At 36.9% G+C, this 22,888-nt stretch overlaps 1 protein-coding gene across 1 annotated transcript; it reads left to right on the top strand.

Moving 5' to 3' along the window:
- Positions 1-265: 265 nt before the first annotated feature.
- LOC145632967 (uncharacterized) lies at positions 266-2,047 on the top strand. Its single transcript, XM_081685284.1, has one exon. It carries the CDS (start codon positions 266-268, stop codon positions 2,045-2,047), a length of 1,782 nt encoding a protein of 593 aa, XP_081541410.1.
- Positions 2,048-22,888: the final 20,841 nt, after the last annotated feature.

Genomic DNA, 22,888 nt, shown 5'->3' with positions numbered 1-22,888 from the left:
ATGGAAAATACTCCAATCTGAGGAGTTTACAGTATTTAATATGGTATCACAGCTTTAGGTTACGATCTAGCTTCCGCAAATTTTTTATTTTTTTTCTGCCATCTTTGTCCTCTTTTCAAGGAAATTCCTTCCTTAGTGCACTTGCAGGCTCTTTTCCACCGCCATTAATTGATTACTTAATCAATTAATTCCTTTTCTCAATACTTTTCTATTGTTTTCAGTTTTTTTTGGTGCGCCTAGCTTCTCACGTACTGCCACTAATACCATGGGCAAAAATGACGAACAACCATCATCCTCTTCTTCTTCTTCTGATTATCACCCTACTTTAGGTGTTAATAACATCAAGAATGTTTTTCCCCTTATTCTTGATCGAGAAAAAGTCCAATACTCCAATTGGGTTGAATTATTTGAGTGTCATACACACGCGTACAATGTTCTTGATCATATTGACCCTAAAACAACCAAACCGACAGATATATTGGATGAGATGTGGAATCGACTTGACTCCATTGTCAATAAGAACTGGATTTATAGCACAATCTCCAAGGATTTTCTTGAAACAGTTATAGAAAAAGGAGCTACGGCTCAACAAATTTGGGACAAGCTCAAGGCAATCTTTCAAGACAATAAAACTACTAGAGCCGTCTATCTTGAAAATCAGTTTAATGCCTTACATCTCTCAAATTTTTCAGATATTTCTTCATATTGTCGTGAATTGAAGAATTTAAAAAATCAACTAGCCAATGTTGATCAACCGGTGTCGGAGCAAAAATTGGTTATTCGCTTGGTTTCGGGGCTCGTTAATACTGACTTCGACACGGTGGCTGCTATGATTCAACAAACGGACCCCTTACCTCCGTTTGAAACTGCCAGATCACGACTCTTACTTGAGGAATCACGTCGTGCCAAATACAACTCTGTTGCTCCTTCCTCCTTTGTGGCGCAATCTGGTAGTGCTACTCCACAAGCTGCTGCTTCTTCTTCCCAACAACAGCAAACTCCGTCACAGGGCAAAGGTGGAGGCTCCGGTGGTCGTGGTCGTGGGCGCGGCCGTGGCCGCGACAAAGGGCGCGGTAGAGGCCCACAACAACAGCAACAACCCCAACAGCAGCAAGGGACGCCGCAGTGGGGCCAACCTCAATGGGCTGGCCCACCGCAACACCCACAAGCCCAGCCAGGGGCACCGCAATGGGGTCAAGCCCCATGCCCTTACCCGCAGCAGCAGCAGTGGCCTGCACAACGGCCTCCCTATTCTGCTCCTCAGGCTGTTCGGCCCCCTGCTTCCTATCACGTTGGGCCAGGCCCACAAGCTTATGCCTACCAACAGATGCAACAACCATACTATGCTCAAGGCTCGGATTCTAACTCGGCTATGACACCCACGGAGCTGAAAAACGCTTTTGCCACGATGGGTTTACAGAACTATGATCTGGCTTGGTATATAAACTCCGGTGCGACTTCCCACATGACCAATAATGCTGGTAATCTCTTACCCCTTTTTAATTTAAGCACAAATAATCATATTCAAGTAGGAAACGGTCATCGCATTCCAATTACGGGTTATGGTCACTCTAGTATAGCTAATAAATCCCTTGCCCTTCGTGATGTTTATTTGGCTCCCAAAATTATTAAAAATCTAATTTCCGTTCGAAAATTTACCAATGATAATTCTGTGTCTATAGAATTTGATCCTAGTGGTTTTTCTGTGAAGGATCTACGAACGGGGAGAATTCTAGCCAGATGTAATAGTACGGGGGATCTCTATCCAGTCACAACCTCACCATCCACCTGTCTAGCTACATCACTCACTGCCTTATCTCCTTCCACATGGCACAACCGCTTAGGCCATCCCGGAGCACCCACTTTAAGCTTTCTTAGGAGTAAAAATTTCATTGATTGTAATAAGGAGCAAGACTCCAATTTATGCGTAGGTTGTCAATTGGGAAAACATGTTCGTTTGCCTTTTAATAATTCTAATAGTACTACTTTTTCTGCTTTTGATATTATTCATGCTGATTTGTGGACCTCTCCCATTCGTAGTGTGTAGACACCCATTTGTGTCTCCCCAAAACCAAACCCAGTGATGAGTGCCTTTCACGTCGAATCATAATCGAATGAAACGAAAGTGTGGAAAGGTCTAGTGTTGCGGAAAGTTTTATTTCTTTTCTCTTTTCCCTGATTTTGAAAACTTTATTTTAAGAAAACAGCCAATCCAGTTTGGTTGGTCCATGATATGGGTCCAATAGTGGTGTAGTTGGATGGGGCTTGCAAAGACCTTTCCGACGATATATTATAAGCCCAATTCCGATGAATATTGAGGAAATTATGGCCAATTTACTAAACTGGGTCCGGTTTGAGCTTTATGAACGGCCCAATGATCTAGGGGAGGGCCTAATATAATTTATCATTCCTAATGAAATTAGGAATGGTTTTAGTCTACTAGAACATTCTAGAAGGTTCTTTTCATTCCTAATTCAATTAGGACTTTTCAGAGTTTTAATCAAGATCAAATAGCATTTTTCGATGGAATTATATTATTTTATCTTCCAGTACGGGAAATTTATCAGATTTTCGAAAACGCGTTGAAAAACAGTTTAGCGTCCAACCCCAGGCCTTGGCGCCGGGCGCTAGCCACTGGTGCTGGCGCCAACTAGCCAGGGCTCGCGTCAATGTTGTTTTGCGATCTTCAGACTCTGTTTTGTTAAATTATCTTTTTTGGCTGATTTTCTCTATAAATATCGTATTAAAAACTCCGTTTTCATTCAACTCTCTTTATTCACAAGTCTTCATTCGCAATCAATCCATTCACTGATTCATTCATCATCTTCATCTTTCTTTCATCAATTCTCATATAAAATTAATTCATTAGAACTCTTTTCTTTCTTCTCTTTCTTGCTTTTTACATACAAAATTCCGCATTCGCAAGATCTAGAAACACCTAGCCATATTCGAAGTTGCCTTCGCCCTAGACGTGAAAGGTTTTAATTTCTGAGGGTTTGGTCCCAAATCTCTCTTTCAATTATTTAATTTAATTGTTTTGATTATTATTTTTCTTGAAGTTACTAACGCGTGTATTTTGTTATTAGAAAGAGGTACGAGACATCAAAGTAAGTACTTTAATGGTTTTATTGATATTATGATATAGAAATCATGCTTAGATTGTTATTTTAATTCCTAGTTTCATGTCTAGGGTAATTTTAATATTAAATATGATTGTTATGATGCTTCCTATGTTCTTTCTAAAATTTATGATTGTTAGTATCATGTTAGGGTTAAATATTTGATTTTTATTGCTTAGAGACATGCTAGGGTTTATTATTAATCTTGTTAGTATCATGCCTAGGATCTTGCTATGCTTTAACATGATCATGATGATTATTATTATGATTAATATTATTATTAATGATGTTGATTATTTATTTATGTTGCTTGATATATTTTATATTTATCGTTATTGCTTGATCACCTTTTATTGCATGTTAAAGGGAATTGGTACTTGCAACCACGCTTAATAAGATAATTAATAATCTTGTTAGGGTTAATTATGATTATAATTCAAGTGATCGCCAATAATAGTTTATTTGTGCATTAAATTCAACCAACATAGATTAAACAGGTTTAGGGTTAATCCTATTGATTGTATGTTAGTCAGAAAGCGCACATGAATACGAGCAGAATTAAGTAGAGGCCTATTATTAGGGCAGGTTCAATCTCTTTTAGGTTGGATTTGTACCATCATCCCCGAACCCTATTTTGGTTCATGACCTTATGGAGTTGACGATCTCTTGGATCGTTAAGGGGTGTAACCTTCACCTCGTGAATGGTTTACAAGTTCCTTAAAAACTTGTTGGTGACTCTTTTGCTCTATCTTCTTCCCTTTTGGACGCCACCGTACTTTAGTGTATGATCACAGTGGGGTTCAAGCTAGTGGGATTTTAAAGGCTTGAAATGATTCCCTACAGTTTTTGGCGACTCCACTGGGGAGGATTTCTATTTTAATTCCTGAATTTGTTTCGGCAATGATTTAGAATGAGTGGATGAGACTCGAAAAGTTCTAAGTATTTCATGTGCGTAATTTTGATTAACATTATTGTCATATGCATAAAAAGGTTCTCATTGGAAAGACCATCCGTAATGAGTCAAAAACATAGGATTTTACACGTAGAAAATTTGAGAAATGTCTTTCACAACTAGGACTGAAATAACACCGCGCGAAACTGGAAGATTTTATCGAGCACAGAAAGCTGCTGAGGCATGTGGGAAGTAGCGTCAGGGGCCAGAGCTTGGCGCCACACTTTTAGCCGTAGCGCCAGACGCCAGTATTGGCGCCAGGCGCTACAGTTAAAAGTTGGCGCCAGTCTCTGTTTGCTGGCGCTAATTTCCCCCAATACCGAGCCAGAAATATGCGTTCTGATTTCGACCGGTTTTTCGTATTGTTTGCTCGATCCTGCTTCCTGATTGAATTTTTTCTCACTTTTCTGAAACCCATATGTGTTCTACATATGGACATAACCCTCTGGGAATTCGTGCTCTATCTACCCGATTGAACGCTCCTGGAAACAAAGGGTACATCTGAGATGTTGAATTCACCAAACCATGGAAGTGAGTTTTTTCTAAAAAACTCGCGGTGTTCTATCCACACGCGCTAACCCTTCACGGTTAGGCTTCTGCGCGGTGCATCCGGACAATTAACCATGGACCCTCTATTAACTAAACCATATCCCGAACTTTAGAGAACTAGAGCCATGGTTAGGTTGCGAACTTATTGCATCATATTGTGCCTACTTGACTAATTGTGCATTATTTGTTGCGCATATATATTCTATGTTTCTCTTAACCGTTTGTTGATTTGTGTTGAGACTAAAATTAATGACTTAAAGAACTTTGCCTAATTAATTAATTAATTAATTGATTATTTAATTTGAGTTAATAAAGTCTAATTTTTCAATCGGAATTGACCTAGTACGACTTTAGGCATACCCCAGTTGACTAATAATACCGAAAACAGTCCCGGACCGAAGCTCCAATATTGGCGCCAAAGTCTAGGCTGTAGCGCCACAGTATAGTGTGTAGCGCCAGACATTAACTAAAACGTCTGGCGCCAATCACCATAATGCGACGCCAGTCCTGTCACTTGGCCGACAGTTCGGATTATTGGTCGAGTCATCACCTAGGGTCTAATTAACCAGTTTGCTAATTAATTCGGTTAATTCTCGCTGTCAATAGCACCTTGTCAAGTCATTAATCGAGTCTTGGTCACATAGTCTAGCCACGTGGTCATGACACGAGTCTCAACATGTCACCTACACTCACTAGTCTTAGCACACACTTTGAGTACACATCACAATGGCCATGTCTTAGGTTCATGCATGAGTCGGTCTTTTCCGTCGTTTAAATTGAGGGTACATTCTATTCCTAATTCTTCATATTTCTCCATCTAAATCTTCTTTCGCATTCTTCCATCTTTCTTCACTTCCTCCATCAATCGCATGTTGAATAAAGTCTGAGTCAAATAATTAACAATAAGTATCCCCAAATTCCTTTCCCACAGTACTTGGTCGAGGAGAGAAAGGCGATTAATCAAGGACAACCTCTTTATTCAAGTCTCGCTTTTTGATAAACCGATTCGTCAAAAGAGGAAGGCTAAGAAGATAATGGCAACTCAAGAAGAAGTCAATGATCTTAAAAATCAACTAGCTACTGTGACTGAGACACTGAAGCTTCTCGCACTTAGGGTCGATGACCCCGTGAAGCAACAACAGATGGATCTCATGCAAGAGAGTCTAAGCAAGCTATCTAGTGACTATAAATTTTAGGGCATGAGTTCACAAGGGGTCTCGCTGGACAAGGAACTTCTTCCGCATAAGTTCAACGCCACTGACATCCCTAAATTCAAGGCAACAGATAACCCTTACTTCCATCTAAGAGCTTTTGAAACTATAATGAGCTTTAAGGGTATTGATAAGAAGGTTTTTCCCTCTCTGTTCCCACTATCTCTTGAAACCGTTTGCCAACAATGGTTCTTCTCCCTTGACAAGGAGAAAACCTCTACCTGGGAATCGATAGTGAACGCTTTCGTTGATAGGTACAAGTGCAATATCCAAGTTGAAACCGACCATAGACAACTTGAGATGCTAAGACAAAAGGAGAATGAAGGATTTACTTCTTTCTTTAATAAATGGAGGGAAACTTCCGCCAAGATGATTGAGGTCCCCACCGAAAAGGAGTCTGTGAGGATGTTTATCAAGAATCTCCAAGAAAAGTATTCAAAGAACTTAAAATATCAACACAACTTGAATACTTTCAAGGCCGTTTATGACATCGGAATTGAAATCGAAGATGACCTCGCAAAGCAAAAAGCTACTAACAATAGTAACCACGGTGGGTGGAAAGGAAAGAAGAACGACAACCCTTTTTCTTCCGAAAACGCCCACTCTAGTAATAATGTTAGTACCTTTGACCATAATGGTGTCTTAGCCATAGATAATCAAGGATCTAAAAGGAAATCCAGGCGAGAGTTCACATCCATTGGAATGACCTACGATGCTGCTTTCGATCGTCTCTATGATCGAGGATTAATCAAACCTATTAGCCCTACCGAGGATCCAACACCAGAAAATCGATCTTCGAGATGGAATCCAAATTCCTATTGCAAGTACCATCGAAGAAACGGTCATACCACCGATGAATGCTACAGGTTTCAAAATCTCATTCAAGATCTCATAGAGGCAAACAAGATCCCATTGCCTCTAGCTAACGAGAAGACTGGGTGATGATGACGCAAACAACACAAGACAAGAGGCGAACTTCAATGACAAGATTTCATGACCTCTTTTTCTATTTCTTTTTAATTTTTTCCTTTCCCCAATAAGTCTAGCATAGGCACCTTTTCTTTTCCTTTAGATTATGTTTGTAGTTTTTCTTTTCTTTTCCCTTTTTAATAAAATGAGCATTTATTTCCTTATATATGATCATTTCATTATATTGCATCAAATATAATTAAAAAAAAATAAAAAAAAAAAAAAGAAAAAAAAAATCCATGTCGAATTAAGCTCAAGGTATACCAATGATTTGAGGCACCCCTTGTAGCCACATCATATCTCCTTTCACCTTTCAAATTTACAATCCTTTCTTCATAAACCACTTTGAGCCTCGTCTAACAATAGACCCTTCTTTTTTCAACCTACATCTACCTAACCTTGGGATGGGATGGTGTGCAACTTACGCAATTCTAAAGAAAGCTTGAGCAAATTCAAAAGAAATAAATAGCAAAAACAAAAAGCAAAAAAATAAATAAAAGTGTAAAAAAGGGTAAGTGTTCCAATGTCTTTGATATGAAAATATCTTTGATAAGAACACGTCTCAGATTGCATCTCTTATCGAGTGCTCGGTACCGTGCCTGAGAAACATGAATGCCAAGTGAGTGATAGACCGCATGATCGGGATTGCCCACACTTATTAAAAAAAATAAATGCTAAAGCAAAAGAAAGAGCTAAAAAAAAGAGTAGAAAACCTCAAGCATGAAAATACAAATATTCAAAAGCAAGGTTGCACACCTTGGGGGCTTATCTAGGGTCTTGAGCCTTTATCCCCTTCTTCTTTAAACCTTTAGCCTAACCACGTTACAACCCTTAAAAAGACCTTTTTTGAGGTATACACACTTGTGCGAGGTTCGGCTAGAGCTACGTTCGGCCTGATTCCTAACGGATACGTAGGCAACCTCACATCGAGGTGCGGCCGTAATAAAAATGCATTCATATTCACTTTCACACACTTACACCATGATCATATCAAGGGATCTCCAATGCTCATCCCTATTCATTTAAAGCTAGACTTGGGGGCTTGATCCCTACATCATTAGCTTACCTAGCTTAAGAGTCACCACCATTTGACTCTTTTAATAAATAATATCTTTTCACACACTTAGCTCTTGCGGCCTAACTTTAGTGTCACTATCACACACATCATGCATGCATGACCAAATATATTTCCCTTAGGAACCCTTTGTCATGAAATCTTAACGCTGAAACATGCTTCGTAAAAATCACTCATAATTGTCATTGCATCACGAAGTATGAAGTGCTTAGCCTCTGTGCCTAAGTTACCCAAATACTTTCATCATGGAGTCAACAGTTGAGATAGCCTAGGATGAATTAATCCTTGAACCTTGAGAGATAGTATCAAACAACATTTGACTAAGCTCATTCAACATGCATCTTCAAACTTTTGATTTTCTTTTTCACGTCTTTCTTTTTCGGGAGAAAGTCGGTACCCTCCACAAAATTGACGGAAAATTTTTGCTTTTCTGAATTTTTCGAGTCGCACGATCACATTACAATGCACACATGAGTCATGTACAAATTGAGTCATGTCATGTCATATCACTTTGATTTGAGTCACACATGTCATTTCACTTTGAGTCGAGTCAACCTCGAGTCAGTCAATCACATCGAGTCAAGTTTATACCTTGAGTTGTGTCAAGCAACGCTAAGCCTTAGGTCAACCCTAAGATAATTAAAAGATTAGCAAAGTTCTATAGTAAAAAATAAATACAGGTGCAACAGAATAGGGAAGACCCTACTCTAGAGATATCCAGCAGCGACAGAGCTCGAAGCCTCTTAGAAAGGTGATTTCGACCTCATGCAGCAATTTCGGGTTCCTTGGTACGCCAGTTAGCCCCTATAAGCAATTTGACATGATTAAGTAGTCGGTTTGATTACAATTACAATAAGTGATCGACCAGACGAAAATCGTCTCACTTAACTTAAGCGCCTAAAACACTGGCTCATTACAATCGGTTCAAAAGCAAGCACTTAAACGACAATATTTCCAAATATGGATTGTCGCGCATTCTTATTAAACGACAAAGTTTTCTAAAAATTAGATTGTCACCCCCAACTGACAATATTTCCAAAAATGGATTGTCGTGCATCTTCTTCAACGACAATTTTTCCAAGATTGGATTGTCATCTCTGGCAAAGTTTCCAAGCGTGGATTGTCGTGTTCCTTCTTTGTTGGCAAGTTTTTCCAAGTTCGGATTGTCATACATTCATAGATCCCTGGCAAGTTTTCCGAGATTGGATTTTCATACACCCAGTTCCCTATGGCAAAATTTCCCAAAGGATTGTCATAGGTCTCTACTCATCATAAATTTCGGCAAAAATTCCTCAACGTGGATTGTCATTCATTTCAGTAAGTGGCAAATTTTCCCGAAGTGGATTGTCGGTCGACTCTTTCTTGCAAATGTTCCAAGACGCGGATTGTCAATAGTGGCAATATTTTCCTAAAAGGATTCTCGCATAGCGTTGGCAAATTTCCAAGATGGATTGCTTTCAAGAGTTATATTCCAAGATGTGGATTGTCGATCGTAGAAAAGTTCTTATGAAAGATTGTTACGAAGCATTGGCAACTTTTTCCAAAAAATTGGATTTTGGCAAATTTTCCGAGGTACGGATTGTCGCTTCAACGTGACAACATTTCCAAGGATGGATTGTTACGTGGCATTGACAACTTTCCCTAAATTGGATTGTCATACATCATACAAAAGTTATGTTGGCAACTATTCCCAAAGAAAAGAGGATTGTCATCACAGCAAAAGCACCGACATACTGGTTCACAAGCAGCAAAGCGCCGATGTACTGGCATAGCAAACATTAAGAAGCAGTGATCTTTTCGAAGACTATCACAGCGGAAATTAGAGTCATATCAAAAAGAAGCTCTTCGTTCAGAGACGCGTGAACATATAAAAAAGAAGCTCTTTGTTCAGAGACGAGTGAACATCGAAACAGCAAGGTGGCGTTCCCTAGATTGTGGAGAGTTGTCACAAACAATTGAGGATTGTTTCAAGAGAAGCAATCTTCGATAGTATTCCCTTGGATGTTGAATATTATCATAGCGGAGGAAGGTCGTTTCAGGCGAAGCAATTTTCCAAATTGGAAGCAGTTACGGGCGTAGCGGTTTTCAAGCGGGATGGCATTCTCTAGCTTGCAGGAGGTCATCAAAACAACAGTAAAGCAGCAACAATCTGTTACTTTCAGAGACGTGTGCTCGACGGTGCAAGATACGCGTTTCTTAACTCTTTTATCTGTTTAACTAACGCTAGTTTTGCAGGTATCGGCGTTACAAGATTGATTTAGGATCGCAGAACGTTCTGAATCATTCTCCGTCCCTATCGTTACTTTAGCTTTCGTTTTCGAAACTTGCGTTTCTCCAAACTTAGTCAAAGTGGGGGCTTCTGTAGACACCCATTTGTGTCTCCCCAAAACCAAACCCAGTGATGAGTGCCTTTCACGTCAAATCATAATCGAATGAAACGAAAGTGTGGAAAGGTCTAGTGTTGCGGAAAGTTTTATTTCTTTTCTCTTCTCCCTGATTTTGAAAACTTTATTTTAAGAAAACAGCCAATCCAGTTTGGTTGGTCCATGATATGGGTCCAATAGTGGTGTAGTTGGATGGGGCTTGCAAAGACCTTTCCGACGATAGATTATATGCCCAATTCCGATGAATATAGAGGAAATTATGGCCAATTTACTAAACTGGGTCCGGTTTGAGCTTTATGTACGGCCCAATGATCTAGGGGAGGGCCTAATAAAATTTATCATTCCTAATGCAATTAGGAATGGTTTTAGTCTTCTAGAACATTCTATAAGGTTCTTTTCATTCCTAATTCAATTAGGACTTTTCAGAGTTTTAATCAAGATCAAATAGCATTTTTCGATGGAATTATATTATTTTATCTTCCAGTACGGGAAATTTATCATATTTTCGAAAACGCGTTGAAAAACAGTTTGGCGTCCAACCCCAGGCCTTGGCGCCTGGAACCAGGATTGGCGCCAGGCGCTAGCCATTGGCGCCTGGCGCTAGCCACTGGTGCTGGCGCCAACTAGCCAGGGCTGGCGTCAATGTTGTTTTGCGATCTTCAGACTCTGTTTTGTTAAATTATCTTTTTTGGCTGATTTTCTCTATAAATATCGTATTAAAAACTCCGTTTTCATTCAACTCTCTTTATTCACAAGTCTTCATTCGCAATCAATCTATTCACTGATTCATTCATCATCTTCATCTTTCTTTCATCAATTCCATATAACATTAATTCATTAGAATTCTTTTCTTTCTTCTCTTTCTTGCTTTTTACATACAAAATTCCGCATTCGCAAGATCTAGAAACACCTAGCCATATTCGAAGTTGCCTTCGCCCTAGACGTGAGAGGTTTTAATTTCTGAGGGTTTGGTCCCAAATCTCTCTTTCAATTATTTAATTTAATTGTTTTGATTATTATTTTTCTTGAAGTTACTAACGCGTGTATTTTGTTATTAGAAAGAGGTACAAGGCATCAAAGTAAGTACTTTAATGGTTTTATTGATATTATGATATAGAAATCATGCTTAGATTGTTATTTTAATTCCTAGTTTCATGTCTAGGGTAATTTTAATATCAAATATGATTGCTATGATGCTTCCTATGTTCTTTCTAAAATTTATGATTGTTAGTATCATGTTAGGGTTAAAGATTTGATTTTTATTGCTTAGCGACATGCTAGGGTTTGTTATTAATCTTGTTAGTATCATGCCTAGGATCTTGCTATGCTTTAACATGATCATGATGATTATTATTATGATTAATATTATTATTAATGATGTTGATTATTTATTTATGTTGCTTGATATATTTTATATTTATCGTTATTGCTTGATCACCTTTTATTGCATGTTAAAGGGAATTGGTACTTGTAACCACGCTTAAAAAGATAATTAATAATCTTGTTAGGGTTAATTATGATTATAATTCAAGTGATCGCCAATAATAGTTTATTTGTGCATTAAATTCAACCAACATAGATTAAACAGGTTTAGGGTTAATCCTATTGATTGTATGTTAGTCAGAAAGCGCACATAAATACGAGCAGAATAAAGTAGAGGCCTATTATTAGGGCAGGTTCAATCTCTTTTAGGTTGGATTTGTACCATCATCCCCGAACCCTATTTTGGTTCATGACCTTATGGAGTTGACGATCTCTTGGATCGTTAAGGGGTGTAACCTTCACCTCGTGAATGGTTTACAAGTTCCTTAAAAACTTGTTGGCGACTCTTTTTCTCTATCTTCTTCCCTTTTGGACGCCACCGTACTTTAGTGTATGATCACAGTGGGGTTCAAGCTAGTGGGATTTTAAAGGCTTGAAATTATTCCCTACATAGTGATAAAGGTCATAAGTACTATTTAGTGTTATTAGATGATTACACTCATTATTTGTGGACTATTCCCCATATTTACAATTCTCAAGCCTTTCAAACCTTTCTCAATTTTCGACAATATGTACTCACTCAATTTGGACGTCCTATTAAGTCATTTCAAAGTGACCACGGGCATGAATTTGATAATGACCCGTTCAAACTTTTTGTGTCAAAAATGGATTAATTTTTCGCTTTTCATGTCCACATACTTCATCACAAAATGGCAAAGCCAAACGCATGATTCGTACGATTAATAACATTAAACGTACTATCCTGTTTCATGCCTCTCTCCCACCTCCATTTTGGAGTCATGCCCTTGAAACGGCCACTTATTTGTTGAACCTTATGCCTACTAAAACACTCAACAAAATTACTCCTGCTCAAGCTTTATTTGGCATTGTCCCACCTTACACTCACCTTCTTGTTTTCGGCTGTCTCTGCTTTCCTAACCTTTCTGCCACGACCAAGCATAAGTTAGCACCACGATCCACACCTTGTGTTTTTCTTAGGTATCCTTCCCAACATAGGGGCTACAAGTGCTTAGATCTCTCAACCAATAAAATTATAATCTCGCGTCATGTCACCTTTGATGAACATATTTTTCCATTTAGGAACATCACTCAATTTCGCACATCGGATTATGATTTTTTGGGTAGTAGTGATCCATCCCCCATTTTTCACCTTAGAAATCTCACGCACTTACCCCATAAACAGCCCACACCGCAACCTCATTGCGGCCCAACCCATTCTGCCGCAAGTCACTTGCGGACTCCACTGCCAAACCAAAACCCAGCGCCTGCTGGATTTCCTTTGCCCCAGCCAGATGCTCCCCAAGCCCAGCCCAATGCTCACCCATTGTTTGCTGGTTCTCTCTCGGCCCAGCAACCCTCACAGCCCAACTCGCCTATCCAAACTTCTCCTCCTTCATCTACAAGCCCAAACACTTACACTCCTCCTCCCCTTAGAGGCCTCATGCCAATTACACCAACTAGACCACCTCCGAATTCCCCACAAATGCAAACTCGATCTAAGCATGGGATTTTCAAACCCAATCCTAAATATGGCTTAACCACTTCCACTACTTGCACCACTTTGGACCGTTCTCCATTACCCAAAAATCACAAACAAGCTCTTTCTGACCCTAATTGGAATGCAGCGATGCGTGATGAATATGGTGCTTTAATTGAAACGGGGACATGGGATTTGGTTCCTAGGCCAGCGGGGGTGAATATTGTCAATTGCATGTGGTTATTTCGACATAAATTGAATGCTAATGGTGATCTTGAAAGACACAAAGCTCGTCTAGTTTGTGATGGCAGGTCACAGGTTGAAGGTGTTGATTGTGATGAAACCTTTAGCCCGGTTGTTAAACCGGCCACTATTCGCACAGTGTTGAGTTTGGCTTTGGCTCGTAAATGGTCTATTCACCAACTTGATGTGAAAAATGTTTTTTTACCTGGTGATTTAAATGAGTGTGTTTACATGCATCAACCCCCCGGGTTTGTTGACAAGCAATTTCCAGGTTATGTTTGCAGACTTCGCAAGGCTCTTTATGGCCTTAAACAAGCTCCCCGAGCTTGGTATCAGCAATTTGCTAACTATCTTTTGCAGATGGGGTTTTTCATTGCTAAGAGTGACAATTCTTTATTCACTTTCCGGCACGGGAATGATATGGCATATTTGCTTCTATATGTTGACGATATTGTGTTGGTTACTTCTTCAGATCGGCTTCGTGAGAATATTATTTCTCACTTACGGAATGGTTTTCCGATGACTGACTTGGGTCCTTTGATTTTTTTTCTGGGTATTGTTGTTACCCGTACTCCATCATATTTGTTTCTGTCACAACAGAAATATGCACAGGAAATTGTAGAGCGCGCAGGTATGGCCAGTTGTAAACCTGCGGCAACTCCAGTGGATACTCAATCCAAACTCAGTGCAGACTCTGGACCCCAGTTTCATGATCCAACACTCTATTGCAGTCTTGCAGGTGCTTTACAGTACCTTACTTTTACTCGCCCTGATATTACTTATGTAGTTCAGCAAGTTTGTCTATTCATGCATGATCCCAGACAGGCTCATTATGATGCTCTGAAACGCATCATACAATATATTCAGGGCACCATTGATCACGGGTTACACTTATATCCTTCATCTTCTACAAACTTGATTACTTATACTGATGCTGATTGGGGCGGGTGCCCGGACACTCGTCGCTCGACCTCGGGATATTGTTGTTTTCTTGGGGACAATCTTATTTCCTGTTCTTCGAAGCGTCAACCTACTCTTTCTAAATCAAGTGCAGAGGCAGAATATAGGGGCGTCGCAAATGTTATTGCCGAGGCTTGTTGGCTTTGTAATCTTCTTTTGGAGCTACATTGTCCACTCCGACAGGCTACAGTTGTTTATTGTGATAATGTCAGTGCAATATATTTATCTCATAATCCCGTACAGCACCAACGCACCAAACATGTCGAAATGGACATTCATTTCGTTTGAGAAAAGGTGGCGTTGGGGCAAGTACGGGTCCTACATGTTCCATCTCGTTATCAGTTTGCTGACATCTTCACGAAAGGCCTACCTCGACAACTATTTTTAGAGTTCAGATACAGTCTCAGCGTACGCCCTCCTCCCGCTACGACTGCGGGGGTGTGATAGAATATACGATAGATATTCTAGTTATTCTGTTATAGTAGGAGATATATTTTGTGAATATTTGTAAATATCCTTTGAGTTTCCTAACGTGATGAGGATTCCCGATTGTAACCCTATATATATTGATTAATGGAAAACACTCCAATCTGAGGATTTTACATTATCTAACAATTGTCTTCCTAATTTATATTATCAGAGTGGAAACTTAATTAGCTTGGTTCATATGGGAGATGTAAGTCATGGGAGTAATATAACTTGGCTAATACTTGTTTTTGGCTGATAAAATTAGTCAATACAAATAGGTAAGAGTACTAGAATGAACAAGTAAAGTAAATCAGCCAACAGCAGAGGATCATCATTTTTGTTAGTGGACCAACTCAACCAAAAGCTTAAGCTGATGGTTGAGGCCTAGGAATATGTTTTATACTCTATCACTCCCCCTCACACGAGAGCCCGTTGGGCCAGAAGTGTGGATGTTGCATGGGCCCTCCTCATACCCTGCGCTTAATATTCCACTTGAAAGTGGGGAGTGGATGAGATTCAAACCCGTGACCTTTGTGTCACGTTGGCTCCGATACCATGTTAGTGGACCAACTCAACCAAAAGCTTAAGCTGATGGTTGAGGCCCAGGAATATGTTTTATACTCTATCAATTTTCCTGTCTATTAGTGAGGACGATGACAATGAGAGGTCTAGCATTCTCTATCAATGCTTATGATAATGTACAACATGCAGGCTTCAATTAAATGTTCAAGGTATAATGTGATCAAAGACTCTTAGGGGGTGTTTGGTATGTGGGATTAAGAAGGTGGGAATGAGAATATATGTACTAACATGACTAATTCTCTTGTTTGTTTTAAAGGAATGGGAAATAAAATCCCAATCAATTCCCACATTTTTATTACATATATAGAGCTAGGGGGCCTGGGAATTGGAGAAGGGAATTGAGAAGGATATGAAATGACCAAATTGCCATTAATGAGAAGGGGGAAAACTGAAAAGAGAGGGGAAAGATTAGACCTGGCAAACAGGTCATTCAGGTCGGGTTCAGGTCGGGTCAAGTTCAGGTTAGCAAATGTTCGGGTCGGGTTCGGGTCGAGTCGGGTCGGGTCGATTCGGGTTTCGAGTCGAGTCGGGTCAACATTTCGGGTCGGGTCAAGTTCGGGTCGTGTCAATTCGGGTTGGGTATGTTCGGGTCAGGTCAATTTTTAAGATCAATTTTCGGGTCAATTTTGGGTCGGGTCAATTTTGGGTTGGGTCAATTTTGGGTGGGGTCAAATTCGGATCAAGTCAATTCGGGTCGGGACTATTCGAGTCAAGTTTGTGTCGGGTCACCAAAATAAATTCACTTTAAAATAATAGTTGGAAAAATAAAGTAAAATTCGTCAAAAAAATTAAAAAAAAAATCACGAGTACCTATTACGTAGGAAATAAAGAAGCCCTAAACTAAGTAATTCACTATTTCACCCTTTTCACTTAGGATTCGGGTCAATTCGGGTCGGGTCTCTACGGGTCAGGTCGATTCGGGTCAATCAATTTGGGTTAAAATCAGGTCGGGTCATAATCATTTAAAATATGAACATATGCATTGAATAAAGTGAACATAATCATTTAAAATATGAACATATGCATTGAATCCCTCAAAGTGAACATATATATTTGAGAAAGTGACAAATATGCATTAAGAAATATGAACATATACATTTCAGAAAGTAAACATAAGTATTCAAAATGTACGCATATTTTATAAATGAACATTAATACTTAATAATATTTATTATATGAACAATAAACATTTATATTATGAACATTTCAAAACATTCTATGAACATGAGGTATCCAAATAATAAACATGCATAGGCTAAACTAGAGCTTGCCCCTCGTCTCCACAAAAAAAAAAAAAAAAAAAAAAAAAAAAAAAAAAAGGCTAAACGCTTTTTTTTTTTTTAAATATACTTCCTCCGTTCCTTTTTAGTTGACACGTTTCTTTAGTCACGTTTGTCAATGCACAAGCACAACTTCAATCGTTAATATCTTTAATTACCGAAAAGCAAGAATTATAAAATATTTGGTATCTTGAAAAAATATATATCTCGCGACGAATCTAACAAGACCCCACATGATTATATTTTTCAATACGATTAAATCACAAAACATAGTCAAAGAGAGATGTGTGAATAGTGATTAAGTCAAAACGTGTCAACTAAAAAAACAGAGGTAGTATATTTGTAAAAAAAAATATGGTGGTTGGGAAGTGACGGTTTTCTGTAAATTTGCAAAACATTTTATGAACATAAGGTATTTAAATTATTTAGTGGAGAGAGAATGAACTTTGTTTGATTGTTATAGAGAAAAAATAACAGGGAGAAGAAATTGGGAAGTGATGATTTTTCTGTAAAATTTAATTTAGAAATGATTACACAGTTTTTATTTTATTTATTTTTTTATTTTATTTTTTTTAGTATATGGCTGTTGGGAAGTGATGATTTTTCTGTAAAATTTGTGTTGGTGGGCTGCATTTTTGTTTGGGTTGCATTTGCAATTGGGCACATTTACCATTGGGCTTTTTCAATGAGCTGGTGTTGCATCTATTGTAGCTGCACCCTGACCAATCCGCCAACTTTCTCCTCATAAAAAAATGGTTAATTTTTTTCACACCAGTTTTTCGCCCAAGGCCCAACCGTATTTTGAAAATTTAGGGCCCTCTCAATTATTTGAAATCTAAAGTTTTTAGATTGTATACGATTATCAAATTAATTATGAAATTTCTTGAAGGCAGAGGTTTTTTTTAATTTAGGCCCTGTTTGATTCACCTTAAAAAAATAATATTAAGTAAAAATAATTCAGTTCAGTAAAAATAAGTTCAGTTCAGTAAAATTAATTTCGGTTCAGTAAAAATAATTTCAGTTTAGTAAAAATAAGTTAAGTTCAGTAAAATTCAGTTTTATTAAAGAAGAATTATAATAGAAAATCAGTAAAAATAATTTCAGTTCAGTAAAAATAATTTCAGTTCAGTAAAATTAAGTTCAGTTCAGTAAAAATAAGTTCAGTTCAGTAAAAATAATTTCAGTTCAGCAAAATTAAAGTGAATCAAACAGGGCCTTAGTCACATCTACAATACTTCTCATGTTAGTTTCCAAAATTTTACCACAATTTAGTCACTTCTCATGCAAATATGGTGACTAAATTGTGGTAAAATTTTGGAAACTAACATGAGAAGTATTATTAAAATATTGTATTAATTTTAATTATTGTATTTGTTCTTTTAGGGGCAATTGGGTAATGGCCTAATGGGTAGTCCAAAAGTTGGATTTTACTCCCCCTCCTCCCTTGGCTTATACTATCTATAATATAGATAGATATACTGATATAGATATATAGATATGTATATAGATATCCTCCAAAGATAACATCCCATGGCTTTAATTGATGCCTTCTTCATCATCTACACCTTGCTAACTATATTACATGCATCATCATCACATTCATCTTAAAATGGCAAATCATTATCCCCACAAACTCCAAATAATCTTAATTTTTGTTACTCTTGATTGCCAAAAGTGTGGTTCATACTATAAACAGTTTTGGCATAAGTTTAACCAATAAGTGTCACCATATTTGTTTGTTTTTCTTTTTTATTTTATTTTTTTATTTTTTTTGAAGAAAAATAAGTGTCACCATATAGAAATGGAACTTACTACCAATTTCGGGTTTGCCCAAAACTCGCTACTTATGTAACCTTGCAAGGAATGTAGGATCAAAAGGTTGCTGTCTCTACAAGTATCATAGGGATAGGAAAATAATAAGAGTTGTGATATTGTTTACGGAGCATAGACCAAGAAGGAGCTCATGCCTATAATAACAAGCTCACTTTGCAGCCTGATGTTTTTTATATGCAATGGAATCAAACAATCTCCTAGCTTAACATATCATTTTGATATATATCATGGAGATTCAGTAATTAGATCAATGATGTTTTTTATATGTCAATGGAATCAAACTATAATATCCTAGCTTTAGTAGCTTAATACGAAGTATATCATTTTCATACATATTACATATGGAGATTCAAATATCAATGGTATTTCAACTTTTCAATTATATACTTCCTATGTTCTTTTTTACTTGACCTGTTTCTTTTATCACGCTTGCCAATGTAAAACTTTAGCGATCAATAACTTTAATTCTTCATAAATAAAAATTATAAAAGTTGTATATTACGATAGTACTTATTGAGACGAATTAAAAAAGATATCATATGAATATATTTTTTCTTACGCATCACTCACAAAAGACGGTCAAAAAGGAGAGGTGATGAATAGTGTAAAAGTCAAAGCGGGTCAAGTAAAAAAGAACGGAGGATGTTGTATGGGTTCCAAAATCATCATTTTAGGCCGGTCAATTTAATGGCCCAAAAGCTATCAAAGTCCAAGAAACCTCCTCTTAGCCTACAAGTCTCACTTGCCCAAAGTCCTTGAAGCAATCCAGTGCCCATTTGGATCAAGTCAGCCCATCTACAATGAGGCCCACTTCGCTTAGTTTTAATAATCCGCAAATCACCAAACAAGGTATCTAACTATCTACAATCACTATCACATTTTTACACTTAGCCGACTTAGATCCCGTTCACTCCACCTTATTTTATTGAATTAAAATTATTTGGATTTTTCTACATAATAACCCTTTTTTTTCACTTTTTTACGTTGTGCCCCAACAACTATCTCTTTCTACACTATAACCCTAATATATTTTTTGCTTCCATACGGTAACCTTGCTGTTATCTTGCCGTTAAAAAATTTCGTTAGTGGGGCCCACTCTCCATTTACGTTATTTTTTTTGCCAAATGTGAGCTCAATTTGGACCCCTAAGGACCAAAATAGCCCTCGAAACTTTTGACGGAATATTTTTCAACGCGCAAATCGATAAAAAAATATTAATAATGGAAAGTGGGCCCCACTAACGGAATTTTTTAACGACAAGATAACGGTATGGTTACCGTATGAAAACAAAAAAATATATTGGGGTTACAGTGTAGAAAGTGATATATTTTGGGGCACAACGTAGAAAAGTGAAAAAAAAAAAAAAAAAAAAAAAAAAAAAAAAAAAGGTTACTATATAGAAAAACCCAAATTATTTTTATTAAACTGAATTATTTTTGCTAAACTTCAATTATTCTAAATTAACTAATTAATTTTATTAAACTGAAATTATTTTTACTAATTCTCATTTATATTTATTCTTTAAAATTACTGATTTTTATTGAACTGAAATTATGTTTACTGAACTGGAATTAATTTTACAGAACTAGACTTATTTTTACTAAATATTATTTTTTTTTTTAAGGTGAAGTGAACATGGCCTTAGACTCTATTCACTTAACCTTAAAAAATAAATATTTAGTAAAACTAATTTCAGCTTAGTAAAATTAATTTCACTTCAATAAAATTAATTTCAATTCAGGAAAAGTCATTTTGACCAGTATCATAAGCTAGAAGAATTATTAAGGTCATGTTCACTTCACCTTACAAAAATAATATTAAGTAAAAATAATTTAAGTTCAACAAAAATAAGTTCAGCTCACTAAAATTAATTTTAGTTCAGTAAAACTAAGTTCAGTTCAGTAAAATTCATTCTTAAAGAAGAATTATAATTGAAAATCAGTTAAAATAAATTCAGTTCAGCAAAAATAATTTTAATTTAGTAAAATTAATTTAAGGCCCTGTTCTCTTCACCTTAATTTTGCTGAACTGAAATAATTTTTACTGAGCTTAAATTATTTTTTGCTGAATTTAAATTATTTTTACTGAACTTAAATTAATTTTACCAAACTGAAATTATTTTTACTGATTTTCTATTATAATTCTTCTTTAAGAAAACTGAATTTTACTGAACTGAACTTATTTTTACTGAGCTGAAATTATTTTTACTGAACTGAAATTAATTTTACTGAACTGAACTTATTTTTACTGAACTAAAATTATTTTTACTTAATATTATTTTTATAAGGTGAATAGAACAGGGCCTAAGTCCAGTAAAAATAATTTAAGTTCAGCAAATATAATTTTGTTTCAGTAAAAATAATTTCAGTTAAGCAAAAATGGGTGAAGTGAACGGGGCCTAACTTTAAAGAAGAAACCTAATAGAAAATCAATAAAATTAATATCAGTTTAGTAAAATTAATATTAATTCACTAAAAATAATATAAGTGATGCAAAAATATTTACGAAGCAGTAAAAACAATTTCAACTCAACTAAAATAAGGTGAAGTGAACATGGCCTTACATGCATTGATTTTTCTCCTTGAGTATCGATCACACGTACTAACCTAGGCATCGGAGGGGTTTCCTCGGACTCACCCCGACACACCCCCGAGGCCAATTAACGTGCTTCTTTGTGCAGGTGTTCTTTTTCCCAATCTCACTCAATCTGAATCAAGTCTTCAATCCACAAATAAAGGTCAAAGTCCTCACCAAATTGTTTTGCCCAAAACATATGTCTTGTTACACTAGTTGAAAAAAGCAAATGAGCACCGATTCAAAATAGGCTTTTCGCATCGGTTTTGACCCGGTGCTCATTTAAGGGGTGCGAAAACTGACTTTTTACACCGGTTCAAAATCAATGCAAATAATCCACAAGAGCACCAGTTAACAAGTGTGCATCGGTTAATAGGTTCCATTAATCTATGTTACATGGACTCGGTTACGTGTGTCAACATATGGATACGTGTCCAAGTATCCGATTTGTCAATTTCCAAAATTTTAGGACACAGGGACTCTGTCCTATATTTGGACACGGGTGCGGGGACACGACACTTTCATATTTTTCAAAAAAAAATATACATAACAAATTATTTAAATATTTCATTAATTTTCTTTGTCTAATACGTAGGAAATTAAAATATAATTATATTTTAAAATAATTTAAATGGACTAATTTAAATAATATAGTAGCATGACAGAAAATATAGATTAAAAAATACTTGTAGTAAAAGTAAGTACGTAGTAATAAGTGTACTGTAGTATGTGTAGTACAACTTTTATATATATATATATATATATATATATATATATATATATATATATATATATATATATATATATATATATATATATATATATATAAACAAGAGTTGTAAAAGATATGTACTGATATAAAAGATAGAGGATGAGTGTTCAAAAGTCAAAGGACAAATAAAATAACTAAATTCAAAAGCTACCACACAGTTGTCCCACTTTTCCACCCTTATTAATTAACAGTTGTCCCACTTTTCCATCTTTTCCTCACTGATATCAGAGTAAATACCAAAATTTTCATTTTCTCTTCCTAATATCGATCAACTCATGCCGGAAACAATGGAGCCTGCGAAAAATTTATACCAATTCACGATTTCAAGTTGGCAACAATGGAGTTTCAGCCTCTCTCTGAAGTGTCCGAGTGCACACTGCCGAATCTGACACGAATTTCGTGTCCGTGTCCGCGTCGTGTCGTGTCAACACGGACACTTCGGGACTTTGGCATAGTCCAGTGAACATAGCCGTTAATGGTTTTTTTTTTATTAATTTTTCTCTAAACACGATTGACAAACACTTATATATATACTTAGGTACTTAGCTGCAACCTTTCGAGGCCAATATCTGCAACCTTGCTAGGCCAACTGCAGAAGTAGCCTTGTCAAGGCAACAATAATTGCACCCTTACCAGACTAGCTGCAGCAACAACCTTGGTAGGGTAGAGCAGAAGTAGCAGTAGCTCAAGTAGAGCAGATAGTGAAGCATCAAAGGCAACACAGTCTATAGCAGAAGGAAAGCAACATGGCAGCATATTCAAGTCATTCAATAAAGTCAGTCATTCAATAAAGCCAAAACACAGCCAAAAAAATTAAATCCAAAACTGAAATTGCAGCTTCATTTGTGTTAAACGCGGGTCTAGACCGCACCCGCAAACCAAGAGAGAGAGTTAACTTCACAAGATCTAAAGAGGTTACATTCCAAAACCACATGGC

This window comes from Chenopodium album, chromosome 5 (genome assembly GCF_948465745.1).
Source record: "Chenopodium album chromosome 5, dcCheAlbu1.1, whole genome shotgun sequence".
Classification (NCBI taxonomy): Eukaryota; Viridiplantae; Streptophyta; class Magnoliopsida; order Caryophyllales; family Amaranthaceae; genus Chenopodium; species Chenopodium album.
This window is presented reverse-complemented; position numbering and strand designations above follow the sequence as displayed.

Coding starts and splice junctions, on each gene's coding strand:
- LOC145632967 (XM_081685284.1), top strand. CDS start 266: ATGGGCAAAAATGACGAACAACCATCATCCTCTTCTTCTTCTTCTGAT.